This window comes from Corvus hawaiiensis, chromosome 14 (assembly GCF_020740725.1).
Source record: "Corvus hawaiiensis isolate bCorHaw1 chromosome 14, bCorHaw1.pri.cur, whole genome shotgun sequence".
Lineage (NCBI taxonomy): Eukaryota > Metazoa > Chordata > Aves > Passeriformes > Corvidae > Corvus > Corvus hawaiiensis.
This window is the reverse complement of record NC_063226.1, coordinates 22,524,720-22,549,565: the sequence shown is the minus strand read 5'-3', so window position 1 is coordinate 22,549,565 and position 24,846 is coordinate 22,524,720. Positions and strand designations below refer to the sequence as shown.

The 24,846-nt window shown below is 61.6% G+C and overlaps 2 protein-coding genes across 5 annotated transcripts; both read left to right on the top strand.

Annotated features, from left to right (window-relative positions):
- Positions 1-509: 509 nt before the first annotated feature.
- Positions 510-10,997, top strand: ARHGAP36 (Rho GTPase activating protein 36). 3 transcript variants are annotated; one of them, XM_048318611.1, is made up of 11 exons: positions 510-1,255; positions 3,487-3,643; positions 5,273-5,335; positions 6,310-6,566; positions 7,103-7,298; positions 7,838-7,893; positions 8,050-8,200; positions 8,668-8,816; positions 9,158-9,328; positions 9,539-9,636; positions 10,439-10,997. In XM_048318611.1, the coding sequence occupies exons 2-11, from the start codon at positions 3,529-3,531 to the stop codon at positions 10,566-10,568; spliced, it is 1,386 nt and encodes a 461-aa protein (XP_048174568.1). In that variant the 5' UTR covers positions 510-1,255; positions 3,487-3,528; the 3' UTR covers positions 10,569-10,997. The 3 variants fall into 3 exon arrangements, with proteins under 3 accessions (XP_048174568.1, XP_048174567.1, XP_048174569.1); XM_048318610.1 differs by having other exon boundaries at positions 511-1,255; positions 3,474-3,643; XM_048318612.1 differs by lacking the exon at positions 3,487-3,643 and having other exon boundaries at positions 511-1,255; positions 6,348-6,566.
- Positions 10,998-13,461: 2,464 nt separating this feature from the next.
- On the top strand, positions 13,462-16,836 carry LOC125333069 (regulator of cell cycle RGCC-like). Of its 2 annotated transcripts, none has more exons than XM_048318614.1 (5): positions 13,462-13,568; positions 14,160-14,315; positions 14,928-15,008; positions 15,298-15,360; positions 16,302-16,836. In XM_048318614.1, exons 2-5 carry the CDS (start codon positions 14,162-14,164, stop codon positions 16,307-16,309), a joined length of 306 nt encoding a protein of 101 aa, XP_048174571.1. In that variant the 5' UTR covers positions 13,462-13,568; positions 14,160-14,161; the 3' UTR covers positions 16,310-16,836. The 2 variants fall into 2 exon arrangements, with proteins under 2 accessions (XP_048174571.1, XP_048174570.1); XM_048318613.1 differs by having other exon boundaries at positions 13,494-13,568; positions 14,084-14,315.
- The last annotated feature ends 8,010 nt before the right edge of the window (positions 16,837-24,846 follow it).

The following is a 24,846-nucleotide window of genomic DNA, read 5'->3' as shown; positions in this document are numbered from 1 at the left end:
CTGCAGAGCAGCTGGAGTTTGCAGGTTGTGGCAGTGGTGGGGTGGACGTGGCCCAGCAGCACCAGTTTGTACTGGTGACCAGCACGGTCAGGGAGGTGATGCAGAGCAAACAGAACTGAGCAGCCCCCGGGGGTCCGTGCTGGGCTGGGAGGGAGCTGCGAGCGGGGCTGTGGCCCTGGAACGGAGCTGCTGTGGGGAAGGAGGCTGGGGGTGACTGGTGGCTGCTGGACTGGGACAGGCAGAGATCCCCAAACAAGCAGGAGCTGCTGAGGTTAAAGGGGAGCCTGGGGATAGCCCAGGCCCTCCTGAAGGAAAGATGCTCTGGAGATACCGAGCTGGTACAGGGTGCCCAGAGCAGCTGGGGCTGCCCCTGGATCGCTGGCAGTGTCCAAGGCAAGGCTGGACATTGGAGCCTGGAGCACCCTGGGATAGTGGAAGGTGTCCCTGCCTATGGCAGGGGTGGAATGAGATGAACTTAAAGGTCATTCCAACCCAAACCATTCCATGATCATGGGCCAGGAGACTGGCTGTGGCCCTCGAGGGCTCGTGGATGTGTTAATGGGCAAGGAAGTGCCAATTTTGGGTGTTGGTGGAGGTTTGGGAGGCTCTCCAAGGTCTGTAACCTTCCAGGAACAACCTGAGCTGTAGATCCACCTGATCAGGGCTGTGAGCTCCTCAACACCAGAGCTCTACAGGGAACCTGGATGTGGAGAGCACCCGTGTGCCCAGGCTGTGCCAGCCCTCGCCAGACACTCAGTCACCGGGAAGATGCCATGAGGGAGCACCAGGAGGGTCTGCACAGAGAGCTGAGGTGGAAACCACCCACTGGCCCTCATCAGCCAGCCCAGGCAGCACGTTCCCAGCACATTCCCAGTGCAGGGTTCACCTGCCAGCACAGCCGATGCTTTGGGGGTGTCCTGGTCACCCTCGGGTGGGAGCGGGGAAGCCGAGGATGGAGGGGATTGAGCAATGGCCGATCCCTGCCAAGGCTCAGTGTCCAGCGTGGGAAGCGCGGCTCCTTCCATCCAACCCTGCCCTCTCTCCACACGCTGTTTCTGGCTCTCATTTCTTTGGCAGAAAATTCACATTCTCATCCCCTCTCTCCTCCCCTCAGCTCTGGCAGCTCCTTTCCATCACTTCCCCACTTCTCCTCCCGCCTGTGGGCTGGTAAGGGCCCCTGGAGCCATTGAGGAGACGCTGCTGTGAAAACCTTCATCCCAAAGGAAGAGCCAGGAGCTGCTGGTCCTGCTGCGAGGTAAATGTGGGCCCTTTGTTCCAGCGGGGAAGAGAGAAACTCTGCTGCTGAAACTGGGGGAGCAGCCACTGCTCCTTGGGAATGGAGGGGGCTGGACTGAGCTTTCCCCATGAGATTTCCTGAAAAAGCACTGGTCCTGTTTTGAGTGAGTGAGATTCCTGCTCTGGCATCCCCTCCAAAGGAGGATTTCTGTGGGGCTCTGGCTTTGCCCCCACTGTGGGCTGGCATTTCCTTCCCTGTGGGGAGCCCCAGGGCCTGTCCAGGCTGGTGAGTTCTCCTGTCCCATGGGATCTGCAGGGATCGCTGATCCCTGTCCCCTGCAGGGACACCCATGTTGCTCTTATGCCTCTGGGTTGGAGGTGCTGGTCCCCATCTCAGCTGTTCCCAGGGGTGTAAATCCACACCTGGGGTGAGAAGCAGGGGCAGGTGTTTGGGGTTAACTCCTGGAGGATGAGCTTTGGGAGTGCCAGTGCTGGTGGCACGTCACAGCGCTCTTCGAGTGATGCCTGTGGTCGGGCAGATAAGCAGCAGCTTGTCCAGGCTTCTCCTTCCTGCCTTTCCTTCCTGCCTTCCCTCTGCTGCTCCCTCTCCTAACTGGGATTCCTCCTCCTCCTCCTCCTCCTCACCCCATGGCAGCTGCGACCCCCAGGGCTCTGCTCAGGCAGGGGCTGTGGCCGTGGGCTCTGCCAGAGAGTGGAGCTTCACCTGCACAAAGGTAATTCCCTGCAGTGTCTGGGGGTTTGTCCGTCCATCCGTCCATCCATCCGTCCATCCATCCATCCATCCATCCACTGCAGAGCTGCTCCCGCCCTGCTGGGAGCTCCCGGTGCAGCAGAGGCACAGGAGCTGTCTCTGGCATGTGGAGATGCTCTCACCGGGGACAGCCAAGGAGTCACGGGCTCCAGGCTGTCCTGGGGGAGCAGGATGGAAGTTGTAAAATTCCCTGCATTGCGTCTCTTGAAGTTGACAGAGGGCGGGGTTGGATGGGATATTGGGAAGGAATTGTTCCCTGGGAGGCTGTGAGGCCCTGGCACAGGGTGCCCAGAGCAGCTGGGGCTGCCCCTGGATCCCTGGCAGTGTCCAGGGCCAGGCTGGATGGGGCTTGGAGCTCCCCAGGAAGGTGGAAGGTGTCCCTGCCCCGGGCAGGGGTGGCATTGGATGGGCTTTGAGGTCTCTTCCAACCCAAAGCAGTGTGGGATTCTGTGATGTAGCTGAATTCCCTTTTCAGTGTGTCCTTACAGGGAGCTCTGAACAGCTCTTTATATTTGTTTTCTTCTTTAGTCTATGTAATTTCTAAAGACCTTTAGAAACTGGAATTTCAAACCTGGCCAGAAGGAACCAGTCTCAGGGGCTGGAGGGGATGGCAGCCCTGGCTGAGGCTGACAAAGGAGCCCTGTCCCGTTCCTGGGGGTCTCACCCTCATCCCTTGACACTTCCAGGCATTTATTTCTCATTCTTGCCTTAAGCCTCTTCGGGGAGGCTCCTTTCAGAGCCCGTACTCTGACCTCCGTCCTGTCTTCCCTCTGGGCTGCTGCTGCTCTTTGGACCGTGCCAGGCGGTGCCGGTGCTGGGGCGGTGGCACAGGTGGCACCAGGAGGAGGTGGCACCGGCTGGAGGCAGCCAGGTCAGTGTGGGGTGAGGAACCAGCTCCCTGTGCGGGCTCTCCCAGAGCCTGCACACAACAGGGAGGGCTCCCCAAAGCTCTGGGACAGGGGATGGGGTGTCCAGGCTGTGTCCATGGGCTGTGGTCCAGCCTGTGCTGGGGGTAAAGGGCTTTGGCACCTCTGGTCATGTGATTTAAAAGAGATCAATCAGAACTGTGGAACTGCTTGGGTTGGGAGGGACCTTAAAGCTCATCTCGTTCCATGCAGGGACACCTTCCACTATCCCAGGATGCTCCAAGCCCCGTCCAGCCTGGCCATGGACACATCCAGGGACAGAGCAAACACAGCTGCTCTGGGCACCCTGGGCCGGGGCCTCCCCACCCTCACAGGGAGGAATTCCTTCCCAATATCAAGTCTAAGTCTCTTCTCCTGATGCCTCCAAGGGTTTTGCTCGGAAGGCTGAAGTGAGATGATGTGGTTGGGGCATCTGCAGCCCCACTGGCTCCTTGGAGAGGTGACAGAGGGACAAGTGTCTCCTGCAAAGACCCCCAGGGGTGTTCCCGGCGCTTTCTCTCCTAAAGCCGGTGTCGCTGCCGTGTGCTCCTTTCACACAGGTCTGTTTTCCAGAGGACCTTTGGCTCGGCCCCTGTGCCAGGCCCCAGCCCTGGGATGCAGTCCGTGGCCCTGCAGAGCCTGTCCGAGCTGGAGAGGGCCAGTCTGCAGGAGCTGGCGCTGTTCTGGCTGCAGGAGAGGCTGCTCGTGGGGCACCTCAGTCTGGACAGAGGTACAGGAGGGACACGATGGGACAGGATGGGACAGGATGGGACAGGAGGGAGGGGAGGGAGGGGATGGGAGGGGGGCTGAGGCTGAGCCATTCATGCTGCTCACCCCCGCACCACAGCCCGGGGCGATGGTTATGGAAAGACATTTGTGACACTTTTTGGTCCATTTTATTTCTCATTCCTGCTTTGTTCTGAGCCCCGAGGGCCTGATCAGCCTGTGGAGGGGTTTGCATGTCCACAGCAGTGTGAGAACATGACCCTCCAAACCCAAACCAGATGTGACAACTCAGCGAGGGCTCCACTGGGATTGTCTGAGTGCCCTTGGGATGGGATTTGCTGCTCGGATCCACGTCCAGCACTAAGTCCCAGTGCTGGAAAGGGGCATGTGAGACAGTGGGTAATGCACTGAGACATTGAGGGTGGATCAGTTTAGGAGCTGAGTACAGAGGCCCTGTCAGGGTTGCCAGGGCTGCCTGTATCCCCCATCAGCAAGCCCAGAGAGCTGCGGTTCCTCAGACTCCTTCCCAAATTCACTTCTTACCCCCTTGATGTGCCTCCTCTGCCCTGGGCCATGTCCCAGCAGGGCAGGCGATGCTACCAGCTCACCAGATCTGGGGCTGGGGGGTGCAGAGGGAGCTTGGGGGTCTCCAGCCCCCCTTCCCCTCACAGCAGCCCCAAGGATGGAGGCCCCAGGTCTCTGGAACCTCTCCCAGGGATGGAGCATCTCCCAAAGCCCAGCCTCACACCGAGCACCAAGCGCCTGAGGGGACACCTGAGTTTGGTTTCCCCTTAATATTCTGAAAATTTCATGCCATGGAATGGCTTCATGAAGAGTCCAGCACAGCTCCTCTCTCCCTCCCAGAACTCCCAGTTGCTCCAGGGCTGCAGCCCCAGTCCCTGGAGGACTCTGACCACAAACATCCTGATTCCTTTTCTGTTTTATTTCGGGCTGCTGTGATCCCCCTTGCAGTGACACCCTCCAGCAGCAGCTTCTCTAGGGACCAGTGCAGTGCCAAAAACAACCCCAGACCCCAATATTTCCTTCCTGGTTGGTCAGTGTGCTGCTGGATAATTTATGTTGGCTTCCACACTCACGTTCCTAATTCCAGCTGTCAGAGCTTTCCTCTAAGGCTTACAAAATAACCCAAACAAGTAGATATAAGCTGTTCCTAGGAAGAGAATTCCTCAGGAATGAGGAGTATGAGCCAGAATAGGGGGATGTGTCCTGGAAGGATTTAGGGTGGGCAGTGACTGAATTCTCTGTTCACTGCTGCTGGATGTGTGAGGTGGGAGTGCTCCAGAGCAGGATGGGAGTTGTGATGGTGTTCTGTACAACTTTGTGCTCCATAAAACATTCCCCAAAGCCTTTCTGGGCCACACTGCTCGTGTGGTGCCGCGGGGTCCCTCCATCCCTTCACCGGGGGAGGACGGTGCCCATCTCTAGGAATGTCCATCTCCAGGGCTGTTCCCTGGCCAGCTGCTGCCCACCACGTGTCCCGGGGGACTCCTGGACCCCCTCGGGGCTGTGGCTGTCACTGCAGTGTCCCCAGGCTGGAGGCTGCAGAGGGACAGGGAGCCTGTGCTGAACCAGCCCCAAAATGCTGGTGCTGAACCTGCCCTTCTCCTCGCAGATGGCTCCAAAGGCATTAAATCCATCCGGCAGAAGCTGGAGAGCTTCTCAAAGGAGAGGAAAGGTGAGCAGCCTCCCTGTTACCCTGCTTTGGTCCCTGCTCTCAGGGGAACTGGTGATTTTTGGTGAGGTGGGAGGTGCCCGAATCCAGCAGGATGCTTCATCCCAGGTTGTTCTGCTGTTCCTGGGGTGGCACGAGCTCCATCAAGCCTGGAAGGCACAGATGGGTGTGTGGAATACGAACCTGCATTTCCAAGCTGTACACCTGGAAATGTGTCTCTCTGCCCATTTTGCCCCAATCTTGCTGCTTCCGGTCCTATTTTATCGTCCCTTGAAGGACCTCGGTGACAATCCCAGGGCACACAGAGCCCTAGAGCAGAGCCAGGTGGGAATGAGCTTCCCCACACCAGCACGAAGCCCACTCAAGGGAACGACTGACCTTGATGCCTCCTATTTTACCAAATGGATTCGTGGCTCTGCTCCGGGTGTGAAACCCCAGGGCAGTGCAGAGGCTGGGGGTGAGGAGAGCCCTCCTTGCCAGGGGGGTGGACAGGGACAGTTATTTGGGAAAAATGCCACCAATACCGAGACTTTTCTTGAGCAGACGTAGCCGAGGCAAACCCTGTAGAGAATTGGAGGTTAGAATTTGGGAAGGTGATTCATGAAGCTGTTGCTTCATAGACCCCATGGCATCTTCATGGGGCTGTACCCAGTTAAAGAAAGGAGAAACTCCAGGAGAAACTGGGAAAGGCTCCAGCAAGCTCACTGCCGAGAGCAGCTGTCCTTGGTGTCTCCTTCCTCTTCCTCCAGCACCCCATTTCCCACACCGTGCCCTCCCCGCTCGGCTCTTTGGCCCCCGGGGTCCCAGCACACCTTTCCTGCTCTCCAGGAGGAGCAGCTCCCTTCGGGCCTGCCTGGCTCCTTGGGAATGCACCACCGGCTCCAGGTGCTCCCGGGGGCAGGAACGCTGGGCTGCACAGAGCAGCTCCCTCAGCGGCGATGCCTTTCCCTCCCTCCCTCCCTCCCGTGTTTCCCCAGACTGCTCTCCCCACACCTTCGGGGTCCCACTCCCCCAGGTCATCGCCAATGACCGCGCCTGCCGGCAGCTGCAGGAGGCCGTGGGGAAGAGCCGCCGGCTCTGCCTGGAGGTGGAGGCCACAGTGACGAGATTCCGGGCTCAGAGGCAGCGGAGATTGGGAATGGGCACCAGCTGCATCCGGGCACCCGACGGGGGCTTCCCAGAGGAGCCGCTGTCCCCAGCGCTGCTGGACAAGAGCTCCTGGAGCCAGCGGAGGGTATGGTCCCCAAAATGGGCCGGGATGGTGCTCTGGGATGGGGAGTCTGAATTCAGCGATAAATGGGAATTTCCGGGATCTTTTCTTACTGACTGAGTCGGTTGTGTCCCAGGCTGGGCCGATCCCAGTCCGTCCTCAGGGAAAGGGTGATGCCCCCAGTCCCCTCAGAGATGGACTCTGAGGAGTGGGAGGCTTTCACTAGCGCAGCTCTTATGGAGCTGAGGTTACCAGGGGACATTTAAGGGTCCAGAGGGCAGGGAGAGATGAGACATGGGGAAGGAATTGTTCCCTGGGAGGGTGGGGAGGCCCTGGCACAGGGTGCCCAGAGCAGCTGTGGCTGCCCCTGGATCCCTGGCGGTGTCCAAGGCCAGGCTGGACACTGGGGCTTGGAGCTCCCCAGGATGGTGGAAGGTGTCCCTGCCCATGGCAGGGGTGGCACTGGGTGCTGTCCTTTCCCAGAAGCCCCCAAGGTCGCGGCAGTGATGGTTCTGTGGGGTCATTCCTGCCACCTGCAAACCCCCTCTGCCCCATCGCAGGGGGCCATGTCCGTGGATTCCATCACGGACCTGAGTGACGACACGTCCGAGCTGCTGGAGGCACTGCAGCTCTCACACCCGCACGAGCTGGACCCTCGCAGGAGCCGGGGCAAGAAGAAGGCGCTGAGCCTGAACCCCATCAGCTGGCAGGTGCCACGGATCGTGGACAGGTGCTGCACTCACCTTGAGACGCATGGTAAGGGCTGGAAAAGCTCCCGGTGTGGTCACTGGGACATCCTGGCCTGGGCACCCCCAGGGTGGGAGGAGGCGCCTGGTTTAGTGGGCATCGTGGGAGTCACCCGAAGGTTGGACTCGATGGTCTTGGAGGTTTTCCAGCCTTAATGATTCTGTGAGTCCTGGGTAGGGCATCTCCCAAAAAGCCTCCTGTGGGGAGTGCTCTGGGCTGGATGCAGCGCCAGAGGGGAATGTCACTGAGAGGAGAATGTCACTGAGAGGGGAATGTCACTGTGTGTGCCAGTGACCGTCTCCTGGGGCCTTAACTCCTGCTGCACATCCAGCCCTCACTCACAGTGACTGGAGGGATGAGATCTCCTCCCTTCCCTCAGACAACCCAAGGAAATCTCACGGCTCCACAGCCTTTCCTTTTCCTCACTGCCTGGAGAAGGGAGAGCCATGCAGGAGGAGCCCTGCCACAGTGCTGAGGTGCTCCCAGGAGCAGTCGAGTGGTGGCAGGGAGCCGTGGGAAGGCACAGCACTAACCTGTCTGTCCCCCAGGGCTCCAAACAGTCGGCATCTTCCGTGTCGGGAGCTCCAAGAAAAGAGTCCAGCAGGTAAAGGGGACACTCGCTGCATCCTCTGGCTGTGCCTTGTCAGGGACAGAGGTTTGCATGGATGGGGATGGATAGAGCTGACACTGGTGTGGAGAGGTCTAAAACAGACCAGAACCAACTGTGATTTTCCTCCTCCTCATTTCTTCCGTCTCCAAGCTGAGGGAAGAGTTTGACCGAGGGCTGGATGTTTTCTTGGATGAGCATCAAAGTGTTCATGATGTGGCTGCCCTGCTCAAAGAGTTTCTGCGGGATATGCCAGATCCCCTGATCCCCAGGGAGCTCTACGGCGCCTTCCTCAGCACAGCCAGTGAGTACCTGTGGGGCAGAGCCTGCACAGTCGCAGGAGGATTTGTGCTGGGGGCGCCTTAAATCTTGTGGGCACCTCTCACTAGGTCAGGTTGCTCCCAGTCCTGTCCAACCTGACTTTGGACACTGCCAGGAACGGATCCTTCCTCACCACCCTTCTTTTCCAAAGCCTCTGGACAGCGATGGGGTGGGTGTTGTGTTGTCTGGCACTGGCACCTGCAGTTACTGTCACCTGTGGGTTCAGTGGGGGCTTGGTTTGGTTTCTCAAAAACTGAATTATAAAAATCCCTCTGGTCCAGGACAATCTGACTGGGGCTGTGCAATATCCAATATCCTCAGCCCTTGCTGGGTTCCCCATCCCGTGGGATGAAGGGTGGGACAGCAGCCTGGCTCATTCCCACACACGTGGAGGAGGGCTGGAGGTGCCTGCTGGGCTGGGATCCCCACTGACCACTGCCCTCTGCCCAGCCATGGAGGGGCCGGCGCAGCTGGACACGCTGCAGCTGCTGCTGTTCCTGCTGCCCCCGTGCCACAGTGACACCCTGCTCCGGCTCCTGCGCTTCCTGGGCGAGGTGGCCCGGCATGCTGAGAGCTCCCGGGACCCCGAGGGCCGCGAGGTAAGGCTGATCCAGGGCGAGCTGCACGGGGAAGGGGCGCTCGGGCTGCTGCGGCTGGAACCGAGCAGCTGCAAGCCTGGGTGAAGCCTTTGGGAAAAAACAAATCTTTCAGGGAATCCCGGGATCCCTGAGGTTGGAAAAGGTGGGAGGGTGAGGCAGGTGGGAATGGGACCCTTTGTGCTGGCCCTGCCACCAGCTCAGAGAGGACCTAACTGGACCCGGACCAATATCTCGCCCTCAGCTTGCCCTTGTGTTCCTGCCCTGGGGTGCGTGAGGGTATCCTGGGACATCCCATGCCAGTACATCCACAGTCCACAGGTTCCTGTTGTGCTTCCCTGTAGATCCCTGGGAATAAAATGACAGCTTCCAACCTGGCTACAGTCTTTGGTCCCAACATCCTGCAGAAGGAGAAGCCTGGAGAGAAAGATGCCGGTGCCCTGAACTTTGAGGACAGTGCTGCCATAATCCTGGTGCTCCAGAGGCTCATCGAGCACCACCACTCCCTGTTCATGGTACGTGGGGCTCCTCAGGGCGGCTCCTCTGGGCCCTCCTTCCCTCTGAACTCTTCCAAGAGTAGCAGGGGAGAGGTGTGTGGGGTGTGACACCAACACACTGGGCCTGTGACCACATCTCATCCTGGAGCCCCTCCAGTGCCCTCGGCTGTCTCTGCTCAGCCTCCTGCCAAGAGGAGCTCCTCGAGTGACGTGGCTGTGTCTCCCCAGGTCTCTCCAGAAATGCAGTGTGATGTCCTGAGGAGGCTGTTCCAGACAGACCCCGATGTCATCGAGTACCTGCTGCGCAGGAAGTTCCCTGACGTGCCGTAAGTGCCCCAGGGGCTCCTTGGGACGCGGGGACAAGGACAGCGCACCCTGCTCATCGTCCTGCAGATTTCTCCTTCCTACACTGCTTCTGGCCAGGAGCTCCCCAGCAAAAGCCCTTCCCACCCCAGCATGCCCATTCCTCCGAGCTCCCAGTTCTCGCTGTTTCCTCCCCAGCCTGTGCCAGCTCTCTCCAGAGCTCTCGGTATCCACACGGCTCCTGTCCAACCCCTCCCCTGCTGCTGCCTCTCGCTGTCACACACTGATGCCTGCTCCATCACCGGCCTTCTCCTCCATCCTCCATGTCCACATTCCCACGCAGTTTTTGCCTGCCCCATGTGTCTATGGGTGGCTGCCAGCTCTGTCCATATGTCCACATTCCGGGTGCAAGGTGGGACAGTCCCATCGGGGCTCAGAACTGGAGCTCGTGCCCTTCCCTGTGGTTGGGTGGCTAAAAGGACCTCGTGTCCCATGAGCTGGGTCCACCACGGCACCTTCACCAAGCACGAATTGTCCCGTGGGAAGGGTTTTCCTGGACCACAGGCCACTTCCATACCAGTTTGGATGGGGCTTGGAGTAACCTGGTCTAGTGGAAGGTGTCCCTGCCCATGGACTAGATGGTCTTCAAAGTCCCTTCCAACCCATCTGTGCCACAGCTTCTTGTCTGCCTTCACCTTCCTTTCGGGGCTGTCTGGAGATGGCAGACTTTGGGACCTTTGGGATCACTGCTGGAGCCCGTTTGGGAGTGCAGCAGGCAATAGAAGCATTTGCAGACAGCATCTCTGCCTCTTTTTGCTTCCTTAGGAGCCCAGAGCGTGAGGATCCCGGGGAGGACCCTGCTCCGTCCGGCTGGACGCGCAGCGTGGAGCGAGGCTCGGTCTCCTCGGAGCTGTACAGCAACGTCTCCTTCCTAAACCTGGATGTTGGCATCTAGCGAGCCCTGGCCAGCCCCTCTGGACAAAACCAGGCAGCTTTTCCCAGCAAAACCCAGTCCCTGCCTCGCTTTGGGGGCAGCCCCTGTGCCTGTGCCGTGGGGGCAGAGCTGTGCTCGGGGCTCTCCTGCCAGGCCGTCACCTCCTCCCTGCAGGCCCAAAGGCCACCGTGCCCTCAGCACAGCCCTCCCTGCCCCCTCCTTCCTCACAGGACCTTGGGGACTGGGTTTCCATCCCTAGAGCTGGGGGCACTGGAGCATCCCTCTTGGGAGGAAAGGCTGAGGGAGCTGGGACTGTTCAGCCTGGAGAAGGCTGAGAGGGACCTTATCAATGTACCCACATGCTTTTGTAAGGACCTGGAGGGACAGGACACAGGGAGCGGCTGCCCACTGCCAGAGGGCAGGGCTAGATGGGATACTGGGAGAAATTCTTCCCCGTGAGGGCGGAGAGGCCCTGGCACAGGCAGGGACACCTTCCACTGGACCAGGCTGCTCCGAGCCCCATCCAGCCCGGCCCTCTGGCCTTGGACATTTCCAGGGATGAGGCAGCCACAGCAGGGCACTTTTGGGGGTAAAACAGCACTTCTGCAAACACACCCAGGCTGGAATGATTGGCAGAACCACAGCACAGGGAGGGAGGGGGATGTTTAAAGGGCTGAAGCTCCATCACTTGTTCACTCCATGCAGGTTTTCCTACATTCACATCCAGAGCTCGTGCATGGATCATATCCCATGGTTGTAGATGATCTTTAAGGTCCCTTCCAACCCAAATCCTTCTGTGAGGGGCAGAACAGGGAATTGCAGCTGGAGCCAGCGCCCCAGGAAGCTTTGGGCTGCTGGAATGGTCCCATCACAGAGCCATGTCTTTGGGCACATCTGGTAGCTCTGAGGGGATCATGAAGGACTGGATGAGCCTTTCCATGTTGCTGGCCTGAGAGGGAGGAGAGATTCCATGTTCCACATTCCACCACAGCCTGCACCCAGCCCTGGTCTGAAGGCACCCAGACCTTCTCAGGCGCCCTGCTCAGGGCTGGGCTCTTTTTCTGCAAAGGTCCCTTCCCTGCGGATGGGTACAGTTGGGATGGGTGGGGAAGCATTTCCCGGAGGAGCTTGTGCTCTGAGATAGCTGGTGAGACCCCCTGGGAGCTGATAAGCTCCAGAGAGCAGCAGAGCTGTTGAGTCTGGAGGAACAGATAAATTTGGGACACCATGAGGCCACAGAAGGTTCCAGAGGCCACCGGCACAGTCGAGTGTCATCTGTGAAACCAACACTGTGTCCAGCCACTGCTCAGGGTGGGACTGTGCCTGCTGCAAGAGCAGCCCCCAGCCTTTCAAATTCCTTCCTAGGGTGGGCAGGCCCTGGCACAGGGTGCCCAGAGCAGCTGGGGCTGCCCCTGGATCCCTGGCAGTGCCCAAGGCCAGGCTGGACATTGGGGCTGGGAGCAGCCTGGGACAGTGGAAGATGTCCCTGCCCGGGGCAGGGGGTGGAACTGGATGGACTTTAAGGTCCCTTCCCACTCAAGCTGTTCTGTGATTCCATCACTCTAGGACGGGGCAGGGGCGCTGACACAGGAGGCAGCTCTTTGCAGGAAAAGTCCTGTTGAATTTCACGTTCCCAGCACCGGCGCGGGGGCACGGGGAGCTCGCTGGGAAGCGCCAGCTTCCTCTGTTCACTGCCGACCCACAAACGTGTCCGCAGGGTGTTTATCCCCGGCAGTGCGTGTGGGACATTGCTGGAAACTCCGCTTGAGGGCAGCCCGGCACCGGCCTGGCCGCGGCCTCCTCCCGCCGCCTCAGAGCCTCCGCCTGCCCCGGAGCGGCCCCGGCGCTGCTGGACACGCAGGGCTGGCTCGGAGCTGTTCTGTTCCAGCCTCACGAAATAAACCCCCTCCCCAGTCGGTGGCAAAGCTCATTCATGGAGCCCTGGCTCCGCTCCCGTTGGCTTTTGTCACGCTCCGGGTTCTGTTCTCCAGGGCTCTTTGCCCCTGCAGGCCTTGGGGGTCACCTCAGAAACAATCGGGGAGTTTCTGTTTTGGTCTTTCCTGATCCCCAGTGTGGGCACAGGAGGGGCTGCTGCTGTTGGGGGTGGGTGAATGCTGGGGGTGTCTGCTGTTGTTTGGGCTGGTGGCTCTCGGGAGCTGGTCCCCGTTTGGGGGTGGTTAATATTTGGGGGGTCACTGCTGTTCGGGGAGTGGTTTTTAGCATCAGCCCTACCTTGAGCGCCTCAGCACCGGTGGGGATTCACAGGCAGAGCCAGGCCTAGGGCTTGTACGAAGGGTACAGCAGGGGATCTGCAGGAGTGGGATCGGCTGCTCCAATTCCTGAGTGAGTTTAGAGCCAACAGCAAAGAAAGCAGAGCTCCTGCTCATCTTTTTATAAACCCCTGTGTCTCCCTCACGCTGCTGACCAGGATCCAGGGCAGTGCCCAGACACAGCTCTGGGCTTGACAGCTCTCTGGGAAACCGGTGGGAGAGAATCGTGGAATCGCTGAGGTTGGAAAAGCCCCCCAAGACCACCAAGTCCAACCCCAGCACCTACAGTCCACCACAGTCCACCCTAACCCCTGTCCCCAGGTGCCACATCCACGCAGGGTTGTTGCCACATCCAGGGTTGGTGACTCCACCTCTGCCCTGGGCAGCTGTGCCAGGGCTGGACAGCCCTTTCCACGAAGGAATTTTTCCCAATACCCAACCCGACCCTCGCCTGGCACAACTTGAGCCCGTTCGTCGCTTGTTCCCCGGGAGCCGAGCCCGGGCCGCGTGTGCCAGCTCCTGTGCGGGGTTTGTGGGGAGCGGGCAGGGTCCCGCTGGGCCGGAGGGGAGGTTTGGGGTCAGGGGGGGTGACCCCGGGACTCCCCGGGACCCCCCGGGACCCCCGGACCGCGCGGCCGCTGGCGGGCGGAGCCTCCTGAGCCCCGCCCCCGGTGCGGGGCCAAAACCCCCGGCACCGGCACCGGGAGCTGCTGCTGCCGCCGGGACCGGAGCGCAGGGAGCCGAGCAGCCGGTGAGTACCGAACCGAACCGAACCGAACCACGGCCGCCGCCTCCTCGGAACCCCCCGCCCGCAGGGGCTCCGCTCCTGTGTCCCCCCGCAACCTCCGGGCACCCCGGGAGCGGGATGGAGCCCGCGGCTCCCGCACTGTCCCGGCCGGGGGTTGTGCCCTCCTTCGCTCCCTCCGTGTGCCGCCAGGCTGTGGCTGTGGCTGTGGCTGCCCCTGGATCCCTGAGAATGTTCCAGACGAGGTTGGACAGGGGCTGGGGCAGCCTGGGACAGTGGAAGGTGTCCCTGCCTGTGGCAGGGGTGGGATGGGATGAACTTTAAGATCCCTTCCCACCCAAACCATTCTGGGATTCTATCAAGCCTGTGTAGGACCAGCTCTTACTGGGTCGGGCCCCAGGCTCAGCTGTGGGGTGAGGTGGAGGAAAGGCTGAGCTGTCCGAGGAGCTGGATGTGCTCGGACCAGAGCTGGCCACTGCCTGCAGAGACGGGACCTGGAGCCTGGCTCTGTCCCATCCCAGCCTGGGCTGCTCCCAGGAGGCTCTTGCTGGCCCTGCCTGCCCGGTGGGCACCACAACATCCCTGTGTTGCCCCCAGCGATGGCTGAGGAGCTCAGTGAGCTGCTGAGGGAGTTTGACGAGGTCATGGAAGACTTTGACCGGGGCCCTGCAAGTCAGTACCAGCAGCACCTGGAGGAGCTGAAGAGGAAAGCGGGACAGAGCGTGTACGACAGCGGCATCGATGAGCTGGAGAGTGAGTCCAGGGCTGGGGGATGGCATTGGTGAGCTGGAGAGGGAGTCCAGGGCTGGGGGATGGCATTGGTGAGCTGGAGAGGGAGTCTGGGGCTGGGGGATGGCATCCATGAGCTGGAGAGGGACTCCAGGAGTAGGGGATGAGGAGCCCTGGGGGAGGATGGTGTCTGTCAGGGTGAGAGCTCTGTGGTTTCTCCATGAAAAAATCTTCCTGCTGATGCTGCCTGACTCATCCGTGGTGGGCTGGATGAGCAATCCGGGGGGATGACCGCTGGATACTTGCCCAGGACCTGCCAATATCTGCCAGGGCTCCTTATGCCAGGCTGGCTGCTGCAGGACCATGAGAAGCTTGGGATAACCAGGAGCTTGGAGGGACCCAGTTCCCTGTAACAACCCTGTCCTCATAACTGTGCCCAGACAACCTCTGGTGCTCTTTGACCTGACAAAGAAACTCAGTTCCATTTTTCCAAGCATTCCCAGAAGCAGGGGAGGAACAGATGGGGTCTCCAAGAGTGTGCCACCCTGTGCCATGGGCATGATTGGGCCCTGTTCCTGCAAAGTGTTCATCAGGTGCCTGTGCCCAGGGCCAGGGACTGATGCTCTGTGTCCGCAGGTGCCAGCACGTCCCCAGGAAGCAGCCTCAACTCCAGTGAGGAGCACCTCAACACCCCAGCTGACACCTATCCCACCAAAGGTGAGCCTGGCCCCATCCAGAAGGGTTTGCAGGGCTTCCTTCTCCGTGCTCAGCTTGCCTTGGCAGTGACAGGCAGCCCTGGATAGGGAGGTGCCAGTGGGGCCCTACAGGCTGGGAATGAGCCCGGCTGTCCTGGGGGGAACCTGGAAGAGGCAGAAGTTGGATTGGGATTTTCCCAGTCGAGGCTGGACTGGCTGGGACAGAAACAGCTGGAGTAGCTGTGTCAGGTTGGGGTCTTTCCTCAGGGAGAGGGGCAATGGGAAGAGCTGACTGTGTTTTTCCCCACTAGCAAAGCTTGGAGACACGCAGGAGCTGGAGGAGTTCATCGCAGACCTGGATAAAGCCTTGGAGGGTACGTGCCCAGCCTTGACCCCTGCACATCCCACGGGTGGGACACCTGGGCTGGCACAGCCTGGCCAGCACCTCCTCTGCCTGGGGGTCCCTGCAGGGGGCTTGGGACTTGATTTTGGCTGCAAAACCCTTCCATCTTTTCTTCTGGGGAGGGGCTCGTGGATGTCACCTCCCTCTTCAAGCTCTTTCAGCTTGGGAAGAAATTCCATGGCTTAAGTGTCTTCCCCCTCTGCTGCCTCAGTTTCCCCAGATGAGGTGGAGTGCTGGTGCCTGGGAGAGGGGACTGGGGACATGGAGGCCAGGTTGGTCCTGGCAGTGAAGCCCAACAGCACAACCTGCAGAGCTGCTGATGTTTTTGGGAAGATGCACGGGGACCTGTGGCCCTCTGCCCGCAGCCTCCCTCCAGCTGCTGCTCAGAGGCTGCTCTTTACTTGGGGGGTATATCCTAACCCTATGGGAACACCCCATGAGGAGGGAGGAGAGTGGGTCTGTGTGGTGGCAGAGAGGGCAGTGCCAGCCTGTGGGTCGTGCTCGCCTCCTCCAGTTGTTTCCCTCCTGGTAAGAACCTGGGGGTGTCCCTGGGAGAGGGGGTGAAGCTGTGCTCGGTGTCTCTGGCAGCAGCTCTGGAGAGTTTGGCTGCTTTGCTGGGGAAACCAAGGCAGAAGCCACTTCCTCTCACAGGGGCCCTGCGTGACAGGCTGGAGGCAGAGAGAACCCGATTAAAAAGTACTTCCCCCCACGCAGACTGTGAAGGCACAGTTCTGGTATCTGTTCCCATCCCTGGTGCCCGAAATGAGGTGGCTGGTGGGAGGTGTTCCTCTGCAGGCTCCAGCCATGCTGGGAGGGAGGGAGGGAGGCAGGCAGGGCACCAGAGCTGACCCCCTGCCCAAAATTCCTGCTGCAACCCTGCAGAGTGTCACCATCTTCTGTACTGTCCTGCAGAGATGTGAGCTGTGCCTTGGAGTCTGGCGAGGAGCAGCCCCAGCCCTGAGTCTCCCTGATGCTGCCTCTGCTTCTGCACCCCTGGCTGGGGTGGGGATGGCTCCTGGGCCGCACCGGGGACAGGGACGGGCACTGGGGATGGATCTGGCCGTGGGACGATGGTGGCCAAGCCCTGCCAGCGCCAAGAGAGCACAGCCCTGGGCGGGCAGCGGGCCCTGCCCTACGCGGGGTCTGGCGGCTCCTGGGACCGAGGGGTTTGGGGGGAGTCTGGGCCGCTGTTGAAGCCCCTGGAGTGATTTTGGGGAAGATCAGCTTGCAGGACATCAGCGTGACCTCGGTGTCCCCCCAGGCCGGGAAGCCCTGTTCCTTGGTGGCATCTGCCACTGCTGACCCTTTGCTTTGCATGGGGAGCCCCAAATCGGGCCCCTCCCTGTCCCCCCCATGCCTCTGCCCCACTGCTGCTGTAAATACTGTAAAAAAGATGTTCTGTGCTGTACAGAGGGGACGTGTTTCTGTGAACAGGATTTTAAACCTCTGCTTGTCTGTGTCCGTCTTTCTCCCTTGGGCAGGGGTGGGAGCAGGGATGCCCGGGGCTGCCAGCTGGTGGGGCTGGCGCTGGAGAAGGGGGAGACCTCAGGGAAGCAAGCTCAGCAGCACATGCCTGGCTGAGGAGGAATATCAGGAATCCCTCATCCTCCCTTCCCCCTGGCGCTGGGACAGTGTGGGGTGGGAGAGGTGCAGAGTCCGTCCCTTTCTCCACGTGCTCAGGGAGATGGGCCATCCTGCTGGGGTGGATGACACTGCTCCGGGGGTCCTGCTCCCACAGGGAGCTGCCCTGGCACCCCGTCCTCTGGATACTTCCCCTGGCAGCGGCCCCAGGAACCAGGCCCCCGGGATGTGGGTTTGCAGCCCTCTGCCATCCGGGCTCGGAGTGAGCTTTGGCTGTTGAGTGGTTTGATGGGTCCCGCCGGGATTCCCCTCCTGTCTTTCCCCCCGGGGTTTCCCATCCCCGGGAGGTGCCACCGTGAGCACCGGGATAGCAGAAGAGGAACCTGTGGCTCTGCTCGTCGCCCCTCTCCCTGTGCTCTCCTCGTGGAGCAGGATCACGTGCGGCTCTGTTGCAACTTGTCCGAGCAGGAAATGGCCAGTTCCAGGCTCTTCCCTCGGCCCTGGGGGTGCTGACAGGAGGATGTTGGGCACCCCACTGCCAGCCCCAGGGCTCGGTGCTGCCGCAGCAGGCTCTGGGCACACGCGGATCCCAGACCCAGAAGGAGGGTGGCAGCCCCAGAACGCTGGGCAGGGCAGGCGAGGGGACGCTTTGGGCTGTTGCTGTCCCCTTGCCGTGTGATGTGACCACTGATGCCCGTCCCTAGCGGACCCCGAGGGGCAGCCCGGAGATGGAGGTGAGTGTGTGCCGAGGTGGTGACGCTCAGGGATGTCTGTGGCACTCAGAGATGTTTGTGACACTCAGGGATCTGCCCGTGACGCTCTGTGGGACACACAGCCCCCATCCCTGGGGCCAGGGTGGTGCGGGGACTGTCCCCGCTGTGCTGATGGCAGCAACCCCCCTGTCACCCAGGGCGTTTTTCCCCTCTGAGTCACCGCACTCAGCGTTTTGCCCTCCCTGTCTTGCTCTGACTCTGCTGTTTGTTCCACCCACGGTCCCGTTCTGCCCCTGTGGGAAGGGGCTTTAAACCCACCACACGCAGCACAGTCCCGACGGGTCACAGCGATGCTCGGGCTGTCACTGTCCCCAGGTCACCTTCGCCCCCTTCCACCCCCACAGCAATGGCAAATGTTGCCAAGCTACAGAAAGAAATATTTTCCAGCCCCAAATCTGCGGAGGCCGATAACCTCCGCAGCCACAGCACAGCTCTGGTGACGCTGCGGGGCTTTGTTTGTTGTGGGGGTTGCCAGGAGCAGGTTGGGGTGTCACCCCGGGCTCCTCGGCATCGGGCTGGCTGCGTGGGAGCTGCCCGTGTCCCAGGGCTGAGCTGTCCCCTCAGCGCAGGAGCCTCTCCCGCCCCAGTGACACAGATCTCAGCATCTGCTTGGGTCGGGGCTGGGTGGTTCAGGGGGTGTCACTGGGCACTCCACAGTGCCAGTTCAGTGTGTGGGGTGACAGAGGACCGAGTGCCAGCCCTGTCCTGCCCAGCCTGTGCTGACAGCAGATCATCCCAAACCTCCATGCCGGGCTTCCCAGGGCAGTGGTGGAATCCCCACCCCTGGAAATGTTCAAAAACCATGTGGATGTGGCATTTGGGGACATGGATTAGTGGTGGCTTTGGCAGTGCTGGGGGAACAGTTGGACTTGATGGTCTTGGAGGGCTTTTCCCACCTAAATGATCCCACGGTTCTGTGGCTTCTGCACATTGCTGAAGCAGCTCCCTGGGGGCACAGGGGCTCTTCTGCAGGGACAAGGGATGGATTTTTTTTCCCTGGGAACCCCAGGAAGAGCTTGGGGACACACCAGGGTGGCACTGAGATGGAGGTTGTGACATCCACTGACCCATGCAGGGACAGTTGTCCAAGGGCTGTTGTGCAGCCTGGGAGGACCCCTGACCTCCCTCCACACTCAGGGGGATATGAGGCTGAGGGGAGTGGGGGGCTGAGGAGTCTGTGGGTTGCAGGCTCCATGGGTTGCAGGCTCTGTGGGTTGCAGGCTCTGTGGGTCAGAGGCTCTGTGGGTTGCAGGCTCCATGGGTTGCAGGCTCTGTGGGTTGCAGGCTCTGTGGGTCAGAGGCTCTGTGGGTTGCAGGCTCCATGGGTTGCAGGGTCTGTGGCCCTGCACGTGCCGTGGAGCTGCTGCAAAATCCATCAGCGTGAACATGCACGTCCTGCAGCACAGGCAGTTCCTCCCCAAGGCCCTGCTCCCCACAGCAGGAAAAGCATCCCAGCCCAGCCCTGGCCAGGCTGGAGTGGGGCTGTGGTGCTGCACGGGGCCACCAGCAAGGCTGTCACTGCTCCCTGCTGCGGTCCCCAGCGGCTCCCGAGTGTTTTCTGGGAAGCGCCGGCAGCGGGAAGTGGGTAACCCGAGCGGGGCGGCTGCATGAGCCTGCCACAAACCCGGCTCTTTTGGGGCCCACGTGGGCGCTGGGTCCCACACACTTTCTCCCACGGTCTCCAGTGAGCCCCTCTCCCCGGCTGGGGGATGCAGCTCCGGCTTGGGGCAGATCTCCTGGGGACCCAGAGGGACGTGCTGGGACAGGGAGGTGACAGCTTTAGTGGAGGTGGCCCTGGCTGGCAGCCAGTCACCTCCTTCCCGTACTGCATGGTGGGCACCACTGTAGGGACCACCTCTGGGCAGGGTTGCCCGTATCTCCCTGCCTTTCCCTCTCTCATATCCCCAGGAAAGAGGGACGGAGGAGGGTCCCTCAAGGCAGGACCTCCGTGCAATGCCAGGGCCTCTGCCTGTGCCTGGGGCTGATGGAGCTGGAGGAGCTCCTCACCCTGCCCAGGTGTGATGTTCCTCAGTGAAGCTGCTCCCCCCTGGAAGGATCTCCCCAGCCACTGAGGGGGCAGGAAGAGTCACCAGAGCTCCCCTAGAAGAAGCTGTTGCCACTCTGATTTGGAGAGGAACCTCAGCTCTCTGGGGAAGTCCCCGGCTGCCCAGACAGTCTGGTTGTGATGGTGGAAGAGGCTGTAACTATTTTGGGAGACAGCCTAACCCCAGGGATGTCACAGGCTTTCTGTGCTGTAAAGCCCCCTCACATGTTTTTGTGGGATTGTAGAATAGTTTAGGTTAAAAGGGACATTAAAGCCCATCCCATCTCACCCCTGCCAGGGGCAGGGACACCTTCCACTGTCCCAGGCTGCTCCAAGCCCCATCCAACCTGGCCTGGGACACTGCCAGGGATCCAGGGGCAGCCGAAGCTGCTCTGGGAATTCCATCCCAGCTGCTCCCCACCTTCCCAGGGAACAATTCCTTCCCAATCTCCCATCCATCCCTGCCCTCTGGCACTGGTAAGCCATTCCCTGTGTCCTGTCCCTCCATGCCTTGTCCCCAGTCCCTCTCCAGCTCTCCTGGAGCCCCTTTAGGCCCTGGATGAGGCTCTGAGCTCTCCCTGGAACTTCCTTTTCTCCAGGTGAACACCCCCAGCTCTCCCAGCCTGGCTCCAGCCCTGGGAGCATGGAGGGATCCTTCCACATTTACAGGAAATGGAGAATTTGGGCCCTTTTGGGTTTGCCAGGGGCTGCTGCTGCACCCCGGGGCTGGCAGGATCCTCAGCAGTGCTGGGACTTCACCGAGTCCTGATGTCCCTGGGGAGTGTCCGTGTGCCCTCCAGCTGCCCAGGGGACAGGAGAGTTCCCCCTCCCAGGGATACCAGCCCCCATGGATGGGACACAGCCTCCCCCAGCCCTCGGTGAGGCTCAGAGTGTGGCAGGCACCTGTGATCAGGGGTTTGGTGTTTTCCTCTGGCCGCTGCTCCCTGCTCAGCCTCTGACTTCATCCCGCAGGTATCCAAAGAGACAATGCCGGTGGCGGTGGCCAGCACAGCATCCTGTCCCCTCGTGTCCCCCCCTGCCCGGTCACTTCCCGGGATTGTTCTGCTCCCCTGGCCGTGTCCCTCGGGAGCGGGCAGGGATGAGCCGCACGTGCCGCCGGGCCGAAGGAGCTTGGCTCAGCGCTGGGGCACGGGATGGAGCAAGGAAAAGTCATCCTGCCCCTGAGCTTTCTCCTGCACCCTCTGCCCCATCAGGAGCTGTCCTAACAGCTCGAGCCCCATTCCCATCCCAGACAAAACCCTTGGACTGATGTTCCCGAGCCTGGGCCAGATCGGGGCGAGCTCAGGAGCAGCGGCTGAAGCGGGCCAGGCTCCCTACTGGCTTAGGCAGCATTAACCTCAGAACTGAACTAATTAATCCAATACCAGGAGAATCCAGCCCTGTGTCACCATTCCCTGGCTCCAGCCTCCATTCAGGCAGGGGCTAAGCCTGCAAATACCCTCCTTGCCATAATCCCCTGATTTCTGTGCCCAGAGGTCAGCAGCTTGCTCCGGCAGCGATCTTTGGACCTGGAATATCGGTTTTCCCGTGTAATTCTTTGTGTTTGGGAGCACGATGCCCAGCCCCAGGCTCCTTCCTCGCTGTGTCCCACAGGTCTCCGTGTCCTGCCTGTCCAACTGCTGTGGGGAATGTTTCCAATTGTGAAGCTCAGCTCTTTTCCCATTTGGCTGTGATATTTGCGTTTTTTGGGATGTGTTCATGGAATCCAAAACTAGTTTGGGTTCGGAGGGACCTTAAAGATCCAATCCCACCCCCTGCCACGGGCAGGGACACCTTCCACTGTCCCAGGCTACTCCCAGCCCCAATGTCCAGCCTGGCCTTGGGCACTGCCAGGGATCCAGGGGCAGCCCCAGCTGCTCTGGGCACCCTGTGCCAGGGCCTGCCCACCCTCCCAGGGAAGGATTTCTTCCCAATATCCCATCCAGCCCTGCCCTCTGTCTGTCTGAACCCACTATTCCTGGCTCTCTGCTGGCTCCAGCAGCATTCCAGCTGTCAGCCCCTGGATGACCGACGCTGGGTGTGTGTTGCTGTGCAGAGCCCAGGGGGATGAAGCATCCTCCTGCTCATCCCTGCAGCCTTGCACGGTCCAGACCATCCCTCCCTCCCTCCTTCCTGCCTGCCCTCGCTGTGGTCAGCTCAGGCCCAGTTCTGGGTCCCCCTGACCCCTTCTGGGACAGCAGCTCTGGCCTGGCACAGTTGCAGTAGGGGCTGGGCCAGGAGCTGGTTGTTTCCTTCCTGAGGATTGCCCTGGTTTATCCCAGCCTGGGAAGAGGGGGAGCAGGGAGATCAGCACCTCTCCTCTGGGTGCCCTCTCCAAATGGGGGGCTGGATCCAGGGTGGCCCAGAGCTTTCAGGAATGCCTCTCGGAGCGCCCAGAGCTTTCAGGGATGGGTTCTGCTGGGATGAGGTGGGTGGGAGACGAGGATGTGCTATAGCAGTAGAGGCAGGGGGCAGTGGGTTCATCCTGGAATGATGCCAAGGGCCTGTGCAGGAGAGCTGCGGGGACACTGGATGCTCCCAGCTCTCCCCGGCCACGTGTTTCCAGCTTCTGCTATTTCAGGGCTTCCTGTTTCCCTGAACAAAGCGGCTTCCCGGCAGGCTGGGACCAGCCTGGGGCTGGCCGTGCCTTGCTGGGATGGGGCTGGGCTCCCCATCCAGCCAGCGGGGTTTGCTCTTCCTTCTGGTGGTGCTCCTGAGCATGGAAAACAATGGGCAGGAAACTGGGGATGGGGTCTGTGTTCCTCCCATGGAGCAGCTCAGTCCCGGCTGAGGGGGCTGGGGGGGCTCAGCCTGCAGAAAAGGAGGCTCAGGAGGGACCTCTTTGCTCCCTACAATTCCCTGAAGGGAGGGTGGAGCGGGGTGGGGATTACTTCTCCCAGGTAACAACTGGCAGGACAAAAGGAAACGCCTCAAATTGTGCCAGGGGCGGTTTAGGTGGGATATTGGGAAAATTCCTTCATGGAAAGGGCTGTCTAGCCATGGCACAGCTGCCCAGGGCAGGGGTGGAGTCCCCATCCCTGGAGGGGTTTAACAGCACTTGGGGACATGGGGCAGTGGTGGCCTGGGCAGTGCTGGGCTCGTGGAGGGCTTTTCCCCAAAATTCCATGGTTCTGCGAGCGCTGCAGGGCTCCCTGCTCCTCTGGGCTGTCTCCCAGCAGGGACCGGCCACGCTTCCAGACCTGGAGGAGAAACCAGCGGCTTTTGAGCCAGTCCCCATGGGATGAGGAGGAGGAGGAGGGGGAGGAGGAGGAGGGGGATGAGGAGGAGGAGGAGGAGGAGACGTCCCCGAGGACAGGCGGGATAACGGGAGCTCCGGGATGCTGCTGCCCTCTAGTGACCGCCAGCACCGCGGCTGGGGACACCGGGGACACTGGGGGCACTGGGGGCACTGGGGACGCTGGGGACGCTGGGGACGCTGGGGACGCTGGGGACACTGGGAATGCTGGGGGCGCTGGAGGCGCTGGGGGCACTGGGAATGCTGGGGACGCTGGGGACACTGGGGGCACTGGTGGCACTGGGGACACTGGGGGCACTGGGGACACTGGGGGCACAGGGTGGGCTCTGCTGGTGGGGCTGCGTGCTCCTCCTCCAGACCGGCCCGCTGCAGAAACGGGGGGATGGAGCCCGCCCGGGGACCGGGGACGAAGAGGGGTCAGCGCTGGGGAGGGGTCAGCGGTGGGGGTCATTGGTGGGGGTCTTTTCTGGGGAGGCTGGTGACGAGGGTCAAAGCTGGGGGGTCAGTGATGGGGGGTCAGTGATGGTGGTCAGTGATGGAGGCCAGTGATGTGCGGTCAGTGATGGTGGTCAGTGATATGGGGTCAACGATGGTGGTCAGCGATGGTGGTCAGCGATGGGGGGTCAGCAGCAGTGTGGGGGGTCAGTGATGCGGAGTCTCTGCTGGGGGCCAGGGCTGAGGCTGGACAGTGGGGGGGTCCGAGGTTGGGTGCCGGCGATGGGACGGAGCGGATAGGGCAGGGCAGGGCCCGGAGCGGCTGCCGGTGCCGGTGCCGGTGCCGGTGCCGGTGCCGGTGCCGGTGCCGGTGCCGGTGCCCCCCTCGGCCGCGCCGTGCGGAGCGGGGCGCTGCCGCTTTAAGAGCCCGCTGCCCTCACCCAAGATGGCGCCGGCGGGGCCGCCCGTGCCCGCGGGGGCGTGGCCTCGGCGGGTCGCGCGCCCGGCTCGCCCCGCCCCTTCCGCCCGCCCGCCCCGCCGGAGGAGCCGCCGGAGGGGCCGCGGGCACCGGGCCCGGGACGGGCCGGGCCGGAGAGAGCGGGGCCGCAGGTACAGGGACAGGGCGGAGAGAGCGGGGCCGCGGGCACCGGGCCCGGGACGGGCCGGGCCGGAGAGAGCGGGGCCGCAGGTACAGGGACAGGGACAGACCGGAGAGAGCGGGGCCGCAGGTACAGGGACAGGGCGGAGAGAGCGGGGCCGCAGGTGCGGGGACAGGGACAGAGCCGGGCCGGAGAGAGCGGGGCCGCAGGTACAGGGACAGGGACAGACCGGAGAGAGCGGAGAGAGCGGAGCCGCGGGTACAGGGACAGGGACAGAGCCGGGCCGGAGAGAGCGGGGCCGCAGGTGCGGGGACAGGGACAGACCGGAGAGAGCGGAGCCGCGGGTACAGGGACAGGGACAGGGCGGAGAGAGCGGGGCCGCAGGTGCGGGGACAGGGACAGGGCGGAGAGAGCGGAGCCGCAGGTGCGGGGACAGAGATGCGGGGACAGGGCCGGGCCCGGGGCAGGGCCGGGGGATGCTCAGAGGACGGCAGCGCAGCCTCTTCCCCTCCCGGTGTGTGCGGCCGGGCCCTGGTGGGGAGGAACGCGGCCGCCGCACCGGGAGCTTGGGCAGAAGGTGGTGGTGGAAGCTCGGGGGAGTGCCGGAATGCGGGGTTGTGGATCCCCGCGTCGGGCAGGGACGTGCCCGTGACTGACAGGAGTCAGTGACTTCCACCTGCCAGGGGGCAGGGCCAGGTGGGCTATTGGGAAGGAATTCTCCCCTGGGAGGGTGGGCAGGCCCTGGCACAGGGTGCCCAGAGCAGCTGTG